Here is a 15,145-nt window from a genome sequence, read left to right as displayed (position 1 = left end):
CTGCTTACAGTGCAGTCCCTGCTCAGATCACCGGCTGCCTGCCAGGAAGCATTAGCAGGAAGCTAGATTAGCAGTGGGGTCTACTGGGGCACATGCGCCAAGTGCTCTGATGCAGGAGGCTGGTGACCTGCCGCACAGAACCTGCCCGTAAGCGATTATAGTTTGAAATCTACCTCCAGTGCCTTGGCTGTGCCAGGCCTTGTGGGTGCTGGTGATCTGCAGTACCAGGACATAGACTTCCCCCAGGAGCCTCGTACTGTGCTGGTCTGTTGTTTCGAGGGATGGTTTTCACCACACCTTATTATTTCATCCTCCAGAACCTGTGTTGGCAGCCCCTGAGCCCTGCATAAACCCTGGTGCTTAGAGGGAGGGGCCAGGAATAGACGAGAAAGCTAGACCCCAGACATGCCTGTCAAGCTGCTGCCCATGCAGCAGGGCTTTGAGCCTGGCTGTGAGAATGAAGGCTAGGAGGTGGAGTGAGAGCAGATGTGAAGGGCAGAGCTCAGGACGGGGGCCAGGGTCTACAGTTGGCCATGTTCTCAGAAAACAACTGACAGAAATTGATGGCTAGGGACTAGCACTGTGGAACAACATCTTAGACCTCTGCCTGTGCACCTGCGTCCTGTATGGGTGCTGGTTCGAGACTTGCCTGCTCTGCTTCTGAGCCATCTCCTGCTGATGGCCTGGGAAAGCAGCAGAGAATGGCCAAGTACCTGGAACCCTTGCACCCACGTGTGAGAGGCCTGGAGAAGGCTGCTGGGTCCTGGTTTCACACTGAACAACCCCAGCCTTTGCGGCTATTTGGAGAGTGAACCAGCGGATGGAAAATTCTCTCTCTGTCTTTCTTCTCTGTTATTCTGCCTTTCAAATGAAAGCTAATGAATCTTAAAAAATAATAAGAAGAAATCGATGCCTGTACTATTTTATTTCTGCAGTACTTAATGGGAATGTTCAGAGGAGGCACAGGGTGTGCAAAGCCCTGCCCTTGGGCGACTGTGCCTTTACACGCTTAGACGTGCGCAGCGACTGGGTCTGAGCTGTCCTGACTTGCTGCTGACTGGGGCAAGCCCTCCTGCTGACCTCAGCACCTCCACACACAGGGAGGGTGCTGTCGAGTCAGGTTTTCCTCTGAAACTGAAGTTGGCCTTGCCTGTAACAACTGACCCGTGCCCAATGCGCAGCAGCTCAGCTCTCTCCCTTCATGGAAGTTTTCATGGCTTTGCAGGCCAGCTGCTGAGCAGCGTGGGTCTCGGGGAGGCCTCCCAAGGAGGGCGGTGTCCTCTGCTGGCCTCAGCAGAGCGGGGTGCAGACAGATGGAACTTGAGCTGAACTTGCTGCTTCAATGTTACCAATGCTTTTTTCTGTTCTTTTCCACACCTTAAAGTTCAGACCTTTGGGCTCTAGGATGCATAATATACCAGCTTGTGGCAGGATTACCACCGTTCCGAGCCGGGTAAGGAGATGGCACCCCTGAGCTTCCGAGCCCCTCGCGTGCACTGCCCACCGCCATACTGTCTGTGCCTCCCTGGTGGAGTCGTGGTCGGGGCGGAGCAAGGGCTGTGTCCAGTGACTCCGGTCACCTCTGTCTGACTGGCACTGGGCTCCAGGGCGAGTGCTGTCAGCATGGGGAAGTGTGTGCACCTTGCTGGGAATGACTGCTGCTCGTCTCTCTTTGCATCCCACAGGAATGAGTATCTTATATTCCAGAAGATCATTAAGTTGGAATATGACTTTCCAGACAAATTCTTCCCTAAGGCAAGGGACCTTGTGGAAAAGCTCCTGGTAAATGTTTCTGTGCTTCTGCCGGGCGGCGGGGGTGAGGCGCAGGCTCTGCTCATTCTCTCTGATTCTTAGTTCCTTTCTCCAACAGCCTTGACTTTATTAAAGAAAAAAAATTAGTTTTAGTTTCCAGCAGATTCAGTGTAGTTTGTAGATGCAAAAAAATTTTTTTTTGGATTTTTTTAATTTGAAAGGCAGAGAATATAATGATATTCCCTTCCTCCTGCTCCCCTTCCCTCCCTGACACAAATGATAAGATGCAAGTTATTGTCTCGTTTGCTCTTCAGCATCTGGAGTTACTGATGGGAGAGTCCAGGGGCTGTGAACCCAAGTCTGTTTGTGTCAGATTTTTTTCTCTTTTCTTTTTTTGAAGATTTATTTATTTTTATTGGAAAGTCAGATATACAGAGAGAGGAGAAACAGAGAGGAAGATCTTCCATCCGATGATTCACTCCCCAAGTTAGCGCAAAGGCCGGTGCTGCGCCAATCCAAAGCCGGGAACCAGGAACCTCTTCTGGGTCTCCCATGCGGGTACAGGGTCCCAAAGCTTTGGGCTGTCCTCGACTGCTTTCCCAGGCCACAAGCAGGGAGCTGGATGGGAAGTGGAGCTGCCGGGATTAGAACCGGCGCCCATATGGGATTCCGGTGCGTTCAAGGCGAGGACTTTATCCTCTAGGCCACGCTGCTGGGCCCCAGATTTTCTTTATAAATATTTATTTATTTGTTAGAATGTAAAGTGACAGAGGGAGAGACAGAGAGGTCTTGCATCCATTGGCTCACTCCTCAGGAGCCTGGACCTTCGTCTTAGTCACTGCCGTGGCGGCAGAACCCCATGTGCTGGGGTTGTGTCACCAGGAGCTGGGACGTGAGCCAGCATGCTGCGCTGGAAATACTGATTTACGTGCTGAGCCGTGTGTTGGTCTTTCTTTCTTCCTTTCTTTCTTTCTTTTTTTTTTTCAAGATTTATTTGAAAGGCACAGGTAACAGAGAGAGAAGGGGAGACACAATGAGATAGAGAGCTCTTCTATCCATTGATTCATTCCCCAAATAAGTGCAGTGGTCGTCCTGGGTCAGATTGGAACCCAGAGCTTCCTCTGGATCTCCCGCATGGGTCTGAGGGCCCACTTGGGTCATCTTTGCTCTCCCAGGCTTATTGGCTGGATTGGAAATGAGACAGTTGTTGCCCATGTAAGGTGCTTGTGTTGGAGGTGGAAGCTGCCTGCTGCTCTGCATCACCAGCCCTGATAGAGTCAATACTTTAAACAGTTGACTGGCATCATGGTGCAGCACAAGGTGCCACCTATGACACTCGCATTCCAGATGGGTACTGGGCCAAGTTCCAGCTTGACTTGCTGTTCACTGTATCCTGTGATTGCATTTGAATGCACCTGTAGGAAGGAAGGATGGAGAGGAGAGAGAGGTGGGGGAGCCCCAGGCTGGGCGTGAGGATGGCCGTGGACCTGCTAGTGACTTACCGTGACTATGACTTAAGGTTTTAGATGCCACAAAGCGGTTAGGCTGTGAGGAGATGGACGGGTACGGCCCTCTCAGAGCTCATCCCTTCTTTGAGTCCATCACATGGGAGAACCTGCATCAGCAGACACCCCCGAAGTTGACCGCCTACCTTCCGGCCATGTCTGAGGACGACGAGGACTGCTATGGCAACGTAAGTGATTTTGGTGTGGCCCGGCATGGCAGCTGAGGCTCCTGCCCTGCAGGCCCAGCGTCTGTTAGAGGAATGAGCTAGGCCTGTGGCTGGTGGAGCGCTTGGCTGCCACAGTCAGTGGTCTGCAGGGGACCTTTGGTTGGATGAATTTTTCTCTCTGGTTTCCCTCCCCTCCCACCAGTCCAAACAGACACACTAAAAGTTGTGTGCTGTCGGTGTTACTGAGTTTCTGAGTGAACTCCTGTACTCGTGACATTCCAGCCAGGGACAATGTGTGAACTTCAGTGCAGTGGACAAAATTCTAGATTGCATCTAAAAATCAACCACAGCCAGATTACAAGTGCTACTGGTTTTAGCTCTTGCAGAGAGAAGGTTCCTATGTTTTCTGCCTGCTGTCTGGCACAGCCTCCACCTCCTCCCCACCTCATTTTTTTATTTATTCGAAAAGGAATAGTTACAGATTGAGCATGCATGAATGCGTGCTCAGGAAAGAGATTTTGCACCTGCTGGTTTACTTCCCAACTGGCTGCAATGACCAGGGCTGGGCCAGGCTGAAACCAGGAGCCAGGAGCTTCCTCTGGGTCCCCCATGTGGGTGTAGGGACCCAAGCACGTCCCTCCCAGGCACGTTAGCAGGAAGCTGGATGGGAAGTGGAGCAGCCGGGACATGAACCAGTGCCCCTAGGGAATGCTGGTGCTGCATGCAGTGGCGTAACTAACTGTATGGCAGAGTCACAGTCTTCTCAGCCATCCTTCTCCTCTCCTGAAATGCCCTTTCTGTTCAGACTCAGGGAGCCAGGCTTGGAGAGCGTCTTTGGCCCCCTTGTTCTCCCACTGCACCCCACTCTCCTGCCTGCGGCCCTCTTGATGCTCCATGGGATGCTGTTCTTGGGGATCAGCTGCCGCAGCCAGTGGATCCCACAGAGCCCACCATACCAGGTCTGCTTGCCCTGTGCCAGCTGCCACAGGCAATGGGTCCCACAAAGCCCACCCCACCAGGTCTGCCTGCCCTGTGCCAGCTGCCGCAGCCGGTGAGTCCCACAAAGCCCACCCCACCAGGTCTGCCTGCCCTGTGCCAGCTGCCGCAGCCGGTGGGTCCCACAAAGCCCACCCCACCAGGTCTGCCTGCCCTGTGCCAGCTGCCGTAGCCGGTGGCTCCCACAAAGCCCACCGCACCAGGTCTGCCTGCCCTGTGCCAACTGCAGAGCCCACCCCACCGCACCAGGTCTGCCTGCCCTGTGCCAGTGTCACGGACTGGCAACTGGCATTTTAGTCGTTAGGTCCCATACCCTGTTACTGGTCACTGGTGTGGGGCAGCTGAGTTCTGAAGGTGTCCAGGGGCTGTAGTGCTTGGTAGCTCAGGGACTGGGCATTTGTCTGGAGGAGGCAGTGAGCGCTTGCTGCCCTCTCCGCCCAGTGCTGGCTGCCCTGTGTGTCTGGAGGCGTTACCTCTTGGTTCACTGGCTTGCAGTGAGTTGGTTTGTGCTCAGCCTTGAGAAGTGCTGCCTGAGAGCTCTGTGGAGCTGATGTCACAGACAGTGAGGCAGGCAGAAGATGACACCGTGAACAGTGTCTGCCGGTGTGGGAGGTGTTGGCCATGTCCCCACAACAGGAAGCATCTCCGCCTGACCTGGGCGTGAGGCAAGCAGGTTCCCCCGTGTCCCCACATGTCCTGATGTCGCAGTTGTGGTTGGGGAAGGGACCTTGCCTCAGTCTAGGTCTCTCTCAGGCGCTCATCCTGCATGGCCTTTGAGCACGTGAGCAGTGGCTCTGGCAGAACTGGGCGTCTTTGGAGGAAGGGGGTGGGGCAGCCCTGCGAGGCCCTGATGCATGTGAAGCATGACCTCAAGCCAGTGTTTATTTGTTTAAGATTTCTTTATTTTTACTTGAAAGAGTTAACACAGAGAAGGAGAGTCGGAAGACAGATCTGTTGGCTAGTTCATTGCCCAGTAGCCACGGTGGCTCAGGTTAATGTGAGCGTCGGGAGCTCAAGCACTTGTGCCATTTTGCGCTGCTTTCTCAGGAGCAAAGTGTCAGCAGGGAACTGAATCACAGCCGTGGGACTTACCTGGCCTCACCAAGTGATTGTGCTGTTACTGAAACTCTTTCCCAGTTTTCTCCTGGCAACCTTTGTGTGTGTATCGTGTCTAGTCTTTGCTGAAATTAGAAGAATACTCATTTTCAGAGTTGACCACCAGCACTGAATTAGAGCGTCATTACTGACGCCAGGGTTAGGATCCCACAGAACACTTGGCCCAGCTGCCGTCATGCCCCTCCATGGAAATGCTGCACGTGCACTGGTCGCCTCTCTCCCTGGCAGGTCTGGTCTCTGGGGACCTGTTGGGGTCACGTTGCGTGAGGGTCCTAGGGCCCCTCTTGGAAATGAAGACTGGACGTTCACCCTTTGCTTACCCCTGTTCCTATGGGGAAAGACTGCCTCAGTTCTGTGGCCAGCTGTCTAGGGGAACAGCATCAGAGCTGCCCTGGCCTTTGCAGGAGAAATAACACTACTTCCCTTGCTGTGGGAGAGGTGGGGGGAGGGGGCTCTCCTGGGTGTGTGAGTATGTGTGTGTGGGTGGGTGGGCTCTCCTGGGTGTGGAGTGTGTGTGAGAGAGACCTGGGGAGGTGAGTAAAACGCTTTCTGCTCTCTCCTGCAGTACGATAACCTCCTGAGCCAGTTTGGCTGCATGCAGGTGTCAGCCTCGTCCTCCTCCCACTCCTTGTCTGCCACAGACGCCGGCCTGACCCCGAGCTCCGGCAGCAACATAGAGCAGTACATCCACGATTTGGACACTAATTCTTTTGAACTGGACTTACAGTTTTCTGAAGATGAGAAGAGGTTGTTACTGGAGAAGCAGGCCGGTGGAAACCCCTGGTAAGGTCCTCCTTTAGGAAGGTGTGGGCTAGGGCATGGTGGCCCAGGATGGCACTGCGGTGGAACCTTGCTCACGCCTCCAGTGCTCCAGAGGGAACAGAGCAGGGCAGAGGGGTGTGGACAGCCTCCATGTGCCCAGGCCCCGCTCCAGCCGAGTTCGGAACTCGAGAAGGGTGCGTGGAGTAGGTGTAGAGAAAATAAAACAGACCACTACGATTCCAGGATCGTAATGGACCGTGCGAGAAAGCTGTCCGCTTCATTTATACAGAAACAGTCACAAACTCCGGCACAGACTTTTTACGTCAAGGTCAAATAGGTGTTTCCAAGGGTAATTCTGCCATTTGTTTCACCTTAAAGCAGGATGTTCTCCATCCTGAGCCTGGGTCAGGAAGTTCTCAATATCGTAGCAATCAGTAACACATTCCAGCTACAGTCTTCATTCTACAGCTTAGTCTTGAATCAGTTAAGGGAGGAAATGCATCGCAGAAGGAAGGACCTGAAGGTCAAGGATGGTCAATGAGGGCAGCAGAGACAGGGACAGCATGAATGTAAAAAACCCTTCAATAGAGTAGAGAGAGAGAATCAGTCTTCCATCTGTTGGTTTACTCCCCAAATGGCTGCAATGACCAGAGCTGAGCCTATCCAGAACCAGGAGCCAGGAGCTTCTTCCAGGTCTGTCACATGGGTGCCAGGACCCAAGGACTTGAACCATCTTCTTTTGCTTTCCCAGGCCGTAAGCAGGGAGCTGGATGGGAAGTGGAACAGTAGGAAACAAACCGGCACCTGTATGGGATGCTGGCGCTGTGGAGGAGTTCTGGCCTGGTGTGCCATGGCACTGGACCCGCCATCCTCATCTTCATGTCAGCTTCCCCCTGTCCTAGGCATGGCCAGTGTCAGTGTGGATTCTGTAGGACATCTGATGATCTGGACCAGCAGTGCAGGGAGCTTGTGCTTCTCAGTGGTCCTGCCTTCTTCAGTTCCTTGTGAATTTTTATTTTTATTTACTTTTATTTATTTGGATGACTGAGTGACAGAGATAGAGATCTTGCATCTATTGGTTCACTCCCATACTGTCTACAGCAGCCGGGGTTGGCCCATGCAGCAGCCGGGAACTATGCACTGTCCCAGGCGTTCCCAGGACAGGTGTGGGCGTCCGAAGCAGCAGTCCTCACATTTTGACATTTAATCAGCTACTTGAGAGGCATAGAAAAACAGACAGACACATGCCCTAACCCCTCCCCCACCCACCTTTCAGCTCCTAATTTCCCCTAAATTCTTGCAGCAGCCGTGCCTGGGTCAGGGTGAAACCAGGATCCCAGAGCAGCACTCAGTCTGGTCTCCTTTGTGGTAATTTCTGCGAGTGCCTGCTGCTGTCCAGGTGTGCCTCTGCAGGCAGCTGGCATTGGGAGCCAGGGCTTGAAGCAGGTTCTCTGATGGGGGGCAGGCATTCTAAATGCCATCTCAGCTGCCACACCTAAGGCCCACCCCTGTTTTGCATCTTAAGGCACAGATGTATATGGGGAAGCCCTTGGCAGATGTTTGCTTTAGTGTGTGTTTAGTCTGGGGATGGTGTGTTAGTTGCAGATGCTGACACCCTCTAATGCCCAGCCCAGGGAGGGAGAAGCCCTTTCTGCATGAAGCTTCTTCGTGTGAGTCACGCTTACCTTCCATGTGCAGAGCCGAGCAGTGCTCCTGGCAGACGTGCAGGCCTGCTGGGTGGGAAAAGGCAGGAGGGAGGGCATGCATGGCCTAGAGGACTTCAGCGGGGAGGGGTCAGCTGTTAGCCATGGATCCCTGAGCAATCGGGAGGAAAAGTTACGTGTAGGTAACAGTTCAATATTTATAATTCTGGAAGCCAGCTTTGTGGTACAGCAACATTTCTCATGGGCGCAGAGTTGAGTCCTGGCTGCTCCAGTTCCAACCCAGCTCCCTGCTAATGAACTTGAGAAGGTCACAGAGCATGCCCCAAGGGCTTCCCATGTGGGAGACCATGAAGAAGCTCCTGGCTCTTGGCTCTCCAGCTCCAGCCATCATGGCCGTTTGCGGATTAAACCAGTGAATGGAAGGTGTTTTTCTAAGTCTGCCTTTCAAATAAATAATTAGATCAGTCTTTTTTTTTTTTAATCTACTTTTCTGGGAATTTACATCTATCCCTGAACTCACTGTACCCTGAAGTGAATTTGTACTGAGTGGAAGGAAAGAATTTTGACATGAACAGAATTTTGGAGTATACTGTGCGTAGTTGCAGGCTGCGTTGACACGGTCGGGCAGCAGCTCATCACAGGGCCCTGCCGCCTCTGCCCTGAGCTTTTAGCGGAGTGCTCGTCAGGCCCATGCCCTGCACCTGGCGAGGACACGGGATGCCCTCAACAAGACACCCTTGCAGGCCGATGTGGCAGCCCGTGTCTTCTGTCCCTCAGCACAGTGACTGTGGGGTGTGCACAGGGACCCTGGGTCCAGCAGCGTCTGTCCCTCAGCGCAGTGACTGTGGGGTGTGCACAGGGACCCTGGGTCCAGCAGCGTCTGTCCCTCAGCGCAGTGACTGTGGGGTGTGCACAGGGACCCTGAGTCCAGCAGCGTCTGTCCCTCAGCGCAGTGACTGTGGGGTGTGCACAGGGACCCTGAGTCCAGCAGCATCTGTCCCTCAGCGCAGTGACTGTGGGGTGTGCACAGGGACCCTGGGTCCAGCAGCGTCTGTCCCTCAGCGCAGTGACTGTTGGGGATTGCACAAGGACCCTGGGTCCAGCAGCGTCTGTCCCTCAGCGCAGTGACTGTGGGGTGTGCACAGGGACCCTGGGTCCAGCAGCGTCTGGCTGTCCTGAGATGTTGCTGCCTGCCTTCTCCTTACTCCTCCGGTGCATGAGGAGATTCTTATGCCACATGGGTTCTGTCATTTTCACATCTGGTTGGGTGTGCCTTGTCTTTTCTGGAATTTTCTGAAGTAGATTTATGATATAAATACATGAAAATCTAGGGATTCGTGAGATCTTGGTATTGTTGTAAGCCCCAAAGTTCTCAGACCTGCTGTAGTTTCTGTGACTTTATATCATCTTGTCAGTCATTACCTTAAAATCCTGGGGTTTTCTCTGCAACAGGAAGCCAATACCCGCTGTAGGTTTACTTCACAGTCAGCTCTTAAACATTCTCAAAAACTGCTGTCTGGTGGGTCTTTTTTAAGATTTATTTATTTTTATTGCAAAGTCAGATATACAGAAAGGAGGAGAGACAGAGAGGAAGATCTTACAGAGTGCCGCTGATTCACTCTGTAAGTAGCTGCAATGACCAGAGCTGAGCCGATCTGAAACCAGGAACTTCCTCTGGATCTCCACCGCGGGTGCAGGGTCCCAAGGCTTTGGGCCGTCCTTGACTGCTTTCCCAGGACACAGGCAGGGAGGTGGAAGGAAAGCAGGGCCGCTGGGATGAGAACCAGAGCCTATATGGGATCCTGATGTGTGCAAGGTGAGGACTTTAGCCACTAGGCTATCATGCCAGGCCCAAGATTTATTTTTATTGAAAAGGCAGATCCACTCCCCAGGTAGGCATAGTGGCTAGAGCTGAGCCAATCAGAAGCCAGTAGCCAGGGACTTGTAGGTCTCTCATGTGGGAGCAGGTTCCCCAAGGTTTTTAGAGGATGGGCTTTCACACGCAGGCTACAAGCAGGGAACTGGATGGGAAGTGGAGCAGCTGGGACATGCCTGGTAGATGTTTCTCTCTGGAACCTCGTGTTTTCTTATAAGACTGTTATTTGTACTTAAAGTAATGGGTCTGAGTTTTTATCTCTCAGTTTTGTTTATTTGAAAGACAGGAACAGAAACAGAGCTCCGCAGGTTCACTGTCCACATGCCTGCCGACAGCCGAGGCTAGACCAGGCCAGAGCAGGAGCTGGAACCCAGTCCGAGTCTCTCACCTGGGTAGCCGGAAGCCCGAGGCCTGGAGGCGCCACTTGTTGCAGTGGAGCCGGGACTGAGATCCCTGCACTGCAGGCGTCGCACTCGCCCCAGGCAGTGTCTGAGCCGCTGTGCCAGATGCTGACCCCGCTGTTTCCTAAGGAATTCAGTACCGGGAACGGTCTTGGATGGCGCTTCCATGGAGTGTACATCAGTTGATGTGACAGAGAGGGAGGAAAGTGCTTTGGGCATTTCTATGAAGTCCTGCAGCTGGTGCTGCAGAATGGGCATTGGCCCGTGCCACCCAGGCTGGCAGCCCTGCTGCAGGTTCAAAAGCTGCAGGTGAATGTCACACTGCCCTCTGGTGGTTGGGACCTTCCCTGATGCAAGCTGTATCCTGCCCCTGGGTCATCGAGCTTTGCAAATGTCTTTTCTATCAGTGGAGTAAGATTCAGGAGGAAAGAACCATGGCATTGCAGGTAGGAAAAGGGAGTGTGCGTCATCATCCTTGGGGTGACTCACGGGCCCTTTGCCCAGCGTCCCTGTCTGCAGGGCATTGCTGCAGAGGTGCTGGGTTGGGCCAGGCACCGGGTAAGTCCTGTCCACGCCGGCACACGAGTTGGGTCTCTTGAGTCTTTTACTAAGCAGAAGTGGGGAGCCAAGCCAGAGTGGAACATTTTTTTTTAAGAGTGGAAATTGTTTGAACGTAAGTGTGTTAAGTAGGTAGCTGTTTCAGAGTTGATCAATAACCAGCAGTAAGCTGTAAGTGAATGGGTTAATTACCAAGCAAACGGCCCCAAATGACTGCAGTCCTGGAGCTTGGCGCCTCCTTGATCTCGGCCTCTCTGCTTCAGCCACTGGGGCACTGGCGAGCAGGACTGGGTGCTGTGAAGGTGCCGTTACCTGGCCTGGCTCCTTGGGGCAGATTGCCCAGTCACTGTGTTGGTCAGGCCTCCTCTCAACCCTGGGCCTGTTGGGAGCACTGCTGTGCAGCACTTAGCCCTTGGCTCGGCGGGCCCAGGGAGCTGTTGTCAGGAGCTGTTGCACTGAGCTTCCTTTGCGCCAGCCATTTCTTCTTTGGACCGTGTTTCTCTCAGTCTCCCTGAGCCTCAGCCTGTGTGGCCCTTGTCTGCGCTCTCTGCAGTCTAGGGCCGGCCCTTTGGCTGCTTTTTCCACAGGCTCTTCAGCCAGTGCTCTCGGTTGCGCTCTGAGTATCCCTCTGTTTAGAGCCTGTGCCCTTGTCCCAGAAGAACCTCCCTTGCAGATTGAGCAGTATTTCATTGGAGCTAATGTCTCAAACAGCGCAGGTAACAATACCAAGAAGCCTCCTCTCTGCTCTGCCTGGTGAACTTGCCTGGCTGAGCTGGCCTGTGCTCAGGGTGGCCCTTTGTCCCCTGTGTGGACAGCCGTCTGGACGAGGCCTTCCAAGTCTTCCCTCGGTTGGTTTGTATTTATTTACTTCCTTACTTGCCACTGGCTGTCTATGAGCCAAGAGCCACGATTAGACCGGGCTCCGGGGGTCGTGCTCATGGGTCTATGTGCTTTGTGTGCTTTCCTTAAAAAAACTAAGTTCTTACAAACTCATTTATTTGAGAGCAGAGAGCATGCTGTTCTCGGCTGTTTTGCCCCCATACTTGCTCTTCCTCCAGATCACCCCTGAACGCCTGCAAGGGCCAGAAGGGTGAAAGCTGAGAGCTGGCTCTCCCTCATGGGTGTCAGGACCATCCTCTTGTGTTCTCAAGGCCAGGCCTGAGTGCACAGTGCAGACGCTGGGCTGCTGGGGTTGGGTTTGGCGCATGGACCTGGTTCTGCCAGCTGAGCCACTGCTGAGCTTGTGCCCAGCCCTCCCAGTCGGCAGTACCAGAGAGTGGGAGTCAGGTGCTAGAGCTGGGGGGTTGAACCCAGGTCCTCTGCTTGGGGAGGCCACATGTCCATCCTCATTTATATCTCCTTTAAAAATCTTGTGTTTCTCCTTGTTGAAAGTCACATGGGTGGTGAGTGCACATGTATGTGCAGTGCCCAGCAAGGGTGAATTGGATCACAGGGTTTCCCTTGTTCAGAATCTTGGCCCTGGGCGATGAAGCCTCGGGTGGCTGAGTTCAGAGGACAGCCAGGTTCCACCAGCAGGGCGGGTCCTTTGGTGAGGGCTGTGCCCAGGGACCTGCGGGAGCCACGTTGCCTCTCGAGCCTTCTCAGATGTCAGACACAGGTTTGGGAGTAGAAGCTCAGATCGGGAATTTCCAGTCTGGTGAGGTCATGAACTGGTAACAGAAGAGCTTGCAGAGCCTCTCAGGCTGAGGGTCAGTGTCAGGACTGTCTGCAGATCTGTGCTGGCAGCCTGCTCTTCCACATTCCTGCTGTGGGAGCCAGGCCAGCTCGGCTGTGGCAGGGAGTGTGGCTTCCAGCCGCCAGTGGGCCCTGGCTAGGGGGTGCATGCTGCCCGCTCCCTGCACCTCCCCTGCAGTGTGGATGAGAAGCTCTGCAGGAAGCGGGGTGCCCAGGCGAGCTGCGGGGCACTGGTGTCACTGACTCTTGCTTTCTTTTCCTAGGCACCAGTTTGTAGAAAATAATTTAATACTAAAAATGGGGCCAGTGGATAAGCGAAAGGTGAGTTGGATCCCTGCCCCTTCCCTGGCAGCGGGAGCTGTCATCCTGCACGTTGTGCCCACGCCCACACTGAGGCGGCACTTGCTGGACATGATGTCCTTGCTCTCCAGAGCCAGTAGCCAAAGAGGCCTAACCAGACACAGGGGTGTGCAGCCTCTTGGCTGAACCAGCAGTCTGGCCGATGGAGTCTGTGCGTGCAGCTGCTTAGACAGTTCCTGCCACTTTGTTACAGCAAGTGGTCTAAAATGTCATTACAAGTGCTTTAAAACACACACAGTTTGCTTTTGTGGGATACCTGTTAGAACATGTCAGCTAGCTGATATAGTTGCATCTAGACCTTGGCTTCTGGCCTGCTTGACCCTGTGCCTGGCCAGTGAGTCGGGGACAGACGCTGGCAGCCCCACTCTGCAGCCTTCTGAGCAGCATCTTTCCTTCATATCAGGGTTTATTTGCACGACGAAGACAGTTACTGCTCACAGAAGGGCCACATTTATATTACGTGGATCCCGTCAACAAAGTCCTGAAAGGTGAAATCCCATGGTCACAGGAACTCCGCCCGGAGGCCAAGAATTTCAAAACCTTCTTTGTGCACACAGTAAGTCGGCGCCCAAGGATGCAGGTGAGGCAGGTGCCCCTGCTGTGTTTATCCCTGTGCTTGGGTAAGGGGCAGCTGGGCTCCAGCCGATGTCTGCCCTTTGCCACATCCCAGCAAACCTGGGGGGAGCTGGGAAACGCCTGAAGGTTGCAGTGACTGGCAGCAGGACTGGGCTTCCCATGGTGGCCAGGTGGGGACACACGGTGGGGGGAGGGGAGGGACTTGCTGAGGCCGCTGGCTCTCTCATTGCAGCCCAACAGGACGTACTACCTGATGGACCCGAGCGGTAACGCGCATAAGTGGTGCCGGAAGATCCAGGAGGTGTGGAGGCAGCGGTACCAGAGCCACCCTGATGCCGCCGTGCAGTGACAGCCCTGCGGCCGGGCTGCCCTTGGCTGCCAGGACACGTGCCCCAGCGCGGCTCGGCCGCCCCACAGGACGCTGTCAGACCACCTGCCAGCCATCTCAAGGGGAACACAGACGGCGCAAACCTTGCAGCTTTTTTATTTAAAAGAAAAGAAAAAAAAATACCCAACCACACAAAGAACAAAATCCATAACAAGAAGGAATTCAGGGTCGCTCTGCTTGCTCTGTGCGCCTGGAGGCTCCGCGTGCCAGATTAGTGAGCAGACCAGCATCTCCGGCTTCTCCTAGCGCAGTCAGAACACGCATCGCACCCCTCCCCGCGCCGACCCCAGGCTGTTCTGCTGGGGCTGAGGGCACAGATGTGTCCTTGGTTCTCTGAGCTGCACCCACCCCAGTCATCACGGAACCCCTCACCTGGGAGCAGCTGCGTGCCTCTGCTGGTTGGCTGGCAACCCTCCTTGGGCCACAGGGCTCTCTGCTTTTGTGCGTGTGCTGTTTCTTGGGTCCCTCGTGTTTGACCCTAGAGATGTTGCTGGGCCCCCATCCTGGCCCCGGCATAGTTCTGATGGCCCCTGCTGTCTGTCAGCAGGCAGGCTGCTACAGGGGGTGGTGGCCTGCAGTGCCCATGAGCCTCGAGCCTGCCTGGGAAGGGTACTGTCCCAGGCGGCCTGCTCATTGTCCAGCTGGGTCATTGCACAGGAGGTGTCATTCTTCCCCCAGCCTGGGTGAGACCAACAGGTGCTGCTGCACTGGGTTCAGTGAGAGGAAACGGCACAGTGTCCGTGTGCAGGGGTGAGGCTCTGGTCCTTCCTGGGATCTCTGGGAGGGTGCGGGCCTCCTGCACTGGATGTGGGGGGCTGAGAGAGGGTCCTGCCTTGGCCCAGGTTGCTTCTGTCTTCTGCAGACGGCTCCTGGGGGTACAGGCACACAGCAGCCTGCGCATCCTGTTCTCATTGTGGTTAAACATTTCTCAGAACTAACGCTGTGGTTACGTCTCCACTTGGAAAATGTGGAAGCCTGCTTGTGTTGCCAGGCCGTCTGGCCCCATAAGAATGAAGTGTTTGCACAGGAGGCAGCAGCAGCGCCCTGCACCAGGGTTCGCCCAGCCTGGCATCCCCTGCCAGCTTCAGGGCCATCCCCGTGGGGGCTTTGGTGCTGGGACAGCTTGGGATGGGCTGCACACGCCTCAGTCCTGGAGGTCTGTCCAGGTGCCTGGAGGGCAGCATTGGTTTGCTGGGAGAGAGAAGGTACCCAGCCCTCCCAGGCAGCAGCTCCCAGAAGTGCGGGCCCCTGGGGCCCCCGGGAATGAGACTTCCACAGTGGCATCCGCAGGGTCCCCCTGTCTCCCACCTCCTGTCTGTTGGGCCCAAA

General features: G+C 54.6%; 1 protein-coding gene across 1 annotated transcript in view; it reads left to right on the top strand.

Annotated features, from left to right (window-relative positions):
- The window catches only part of LOC121151750 (3-phosphoinositide-dependent protein kinase 1), a 47,644-nt gene extending 32,901 nt beyond the window's left edge, over positions 1-14,743 (top strand). The window contains exons 8-14 of the mRNA XM_040973537.1: positions 1,385-1,453; positions 1,686-1,782; positions 3,272-3,445; positions 6,102-6,319; positions 12,756-12,813; positions 13,256-13,408; positions 13,661-14,743. Coding sequence (XP_040829471.1) covers positions 1,385-1,453; positions 1,686-1,782; positions 3,272-3,445; positions 6,102-6,319; positions 12,756-12,813; positions 13,256-13,408; positions 13,661-13,777 — 886 coding nt within the window. The 3' untranslated portion in view covers positions 13,778-14,743. The remainder of the gene's footprint in view (positions 1-1,384; positions 1,454-1,685; positions 1,783-3,271; positions 3,446-6,101; positions 6,320-12,755; positions 12,814-13,255; positions 13,409-13,660) is intronic.
- The last annotated feature ends 402 nt before the right edge of the window (positions 14,744-15,145 follow it).

Source organism: Ochotona curzoniae, unplaced genomic scaffold (assembly GCF_017591425.1).
Source record: "Ochotona curzoniae isolate NIBS_2020 unplaced genomic scaffold, NIBS_Ocur_1.0 contig_2321, whole genome shotgun sequence".
Lineage (NCBI taxonomy): Eukaryota > Metazoa > Chordata > Mammalia > Lagomorpha > Ochotonidae > Ochotona > Ochotona curzoniae.
The sequence above is the reverse complement of the archived record's forward strand: the minus strand, read 5'-3'. Positions and strand labels throughout refer to the sequence as shown.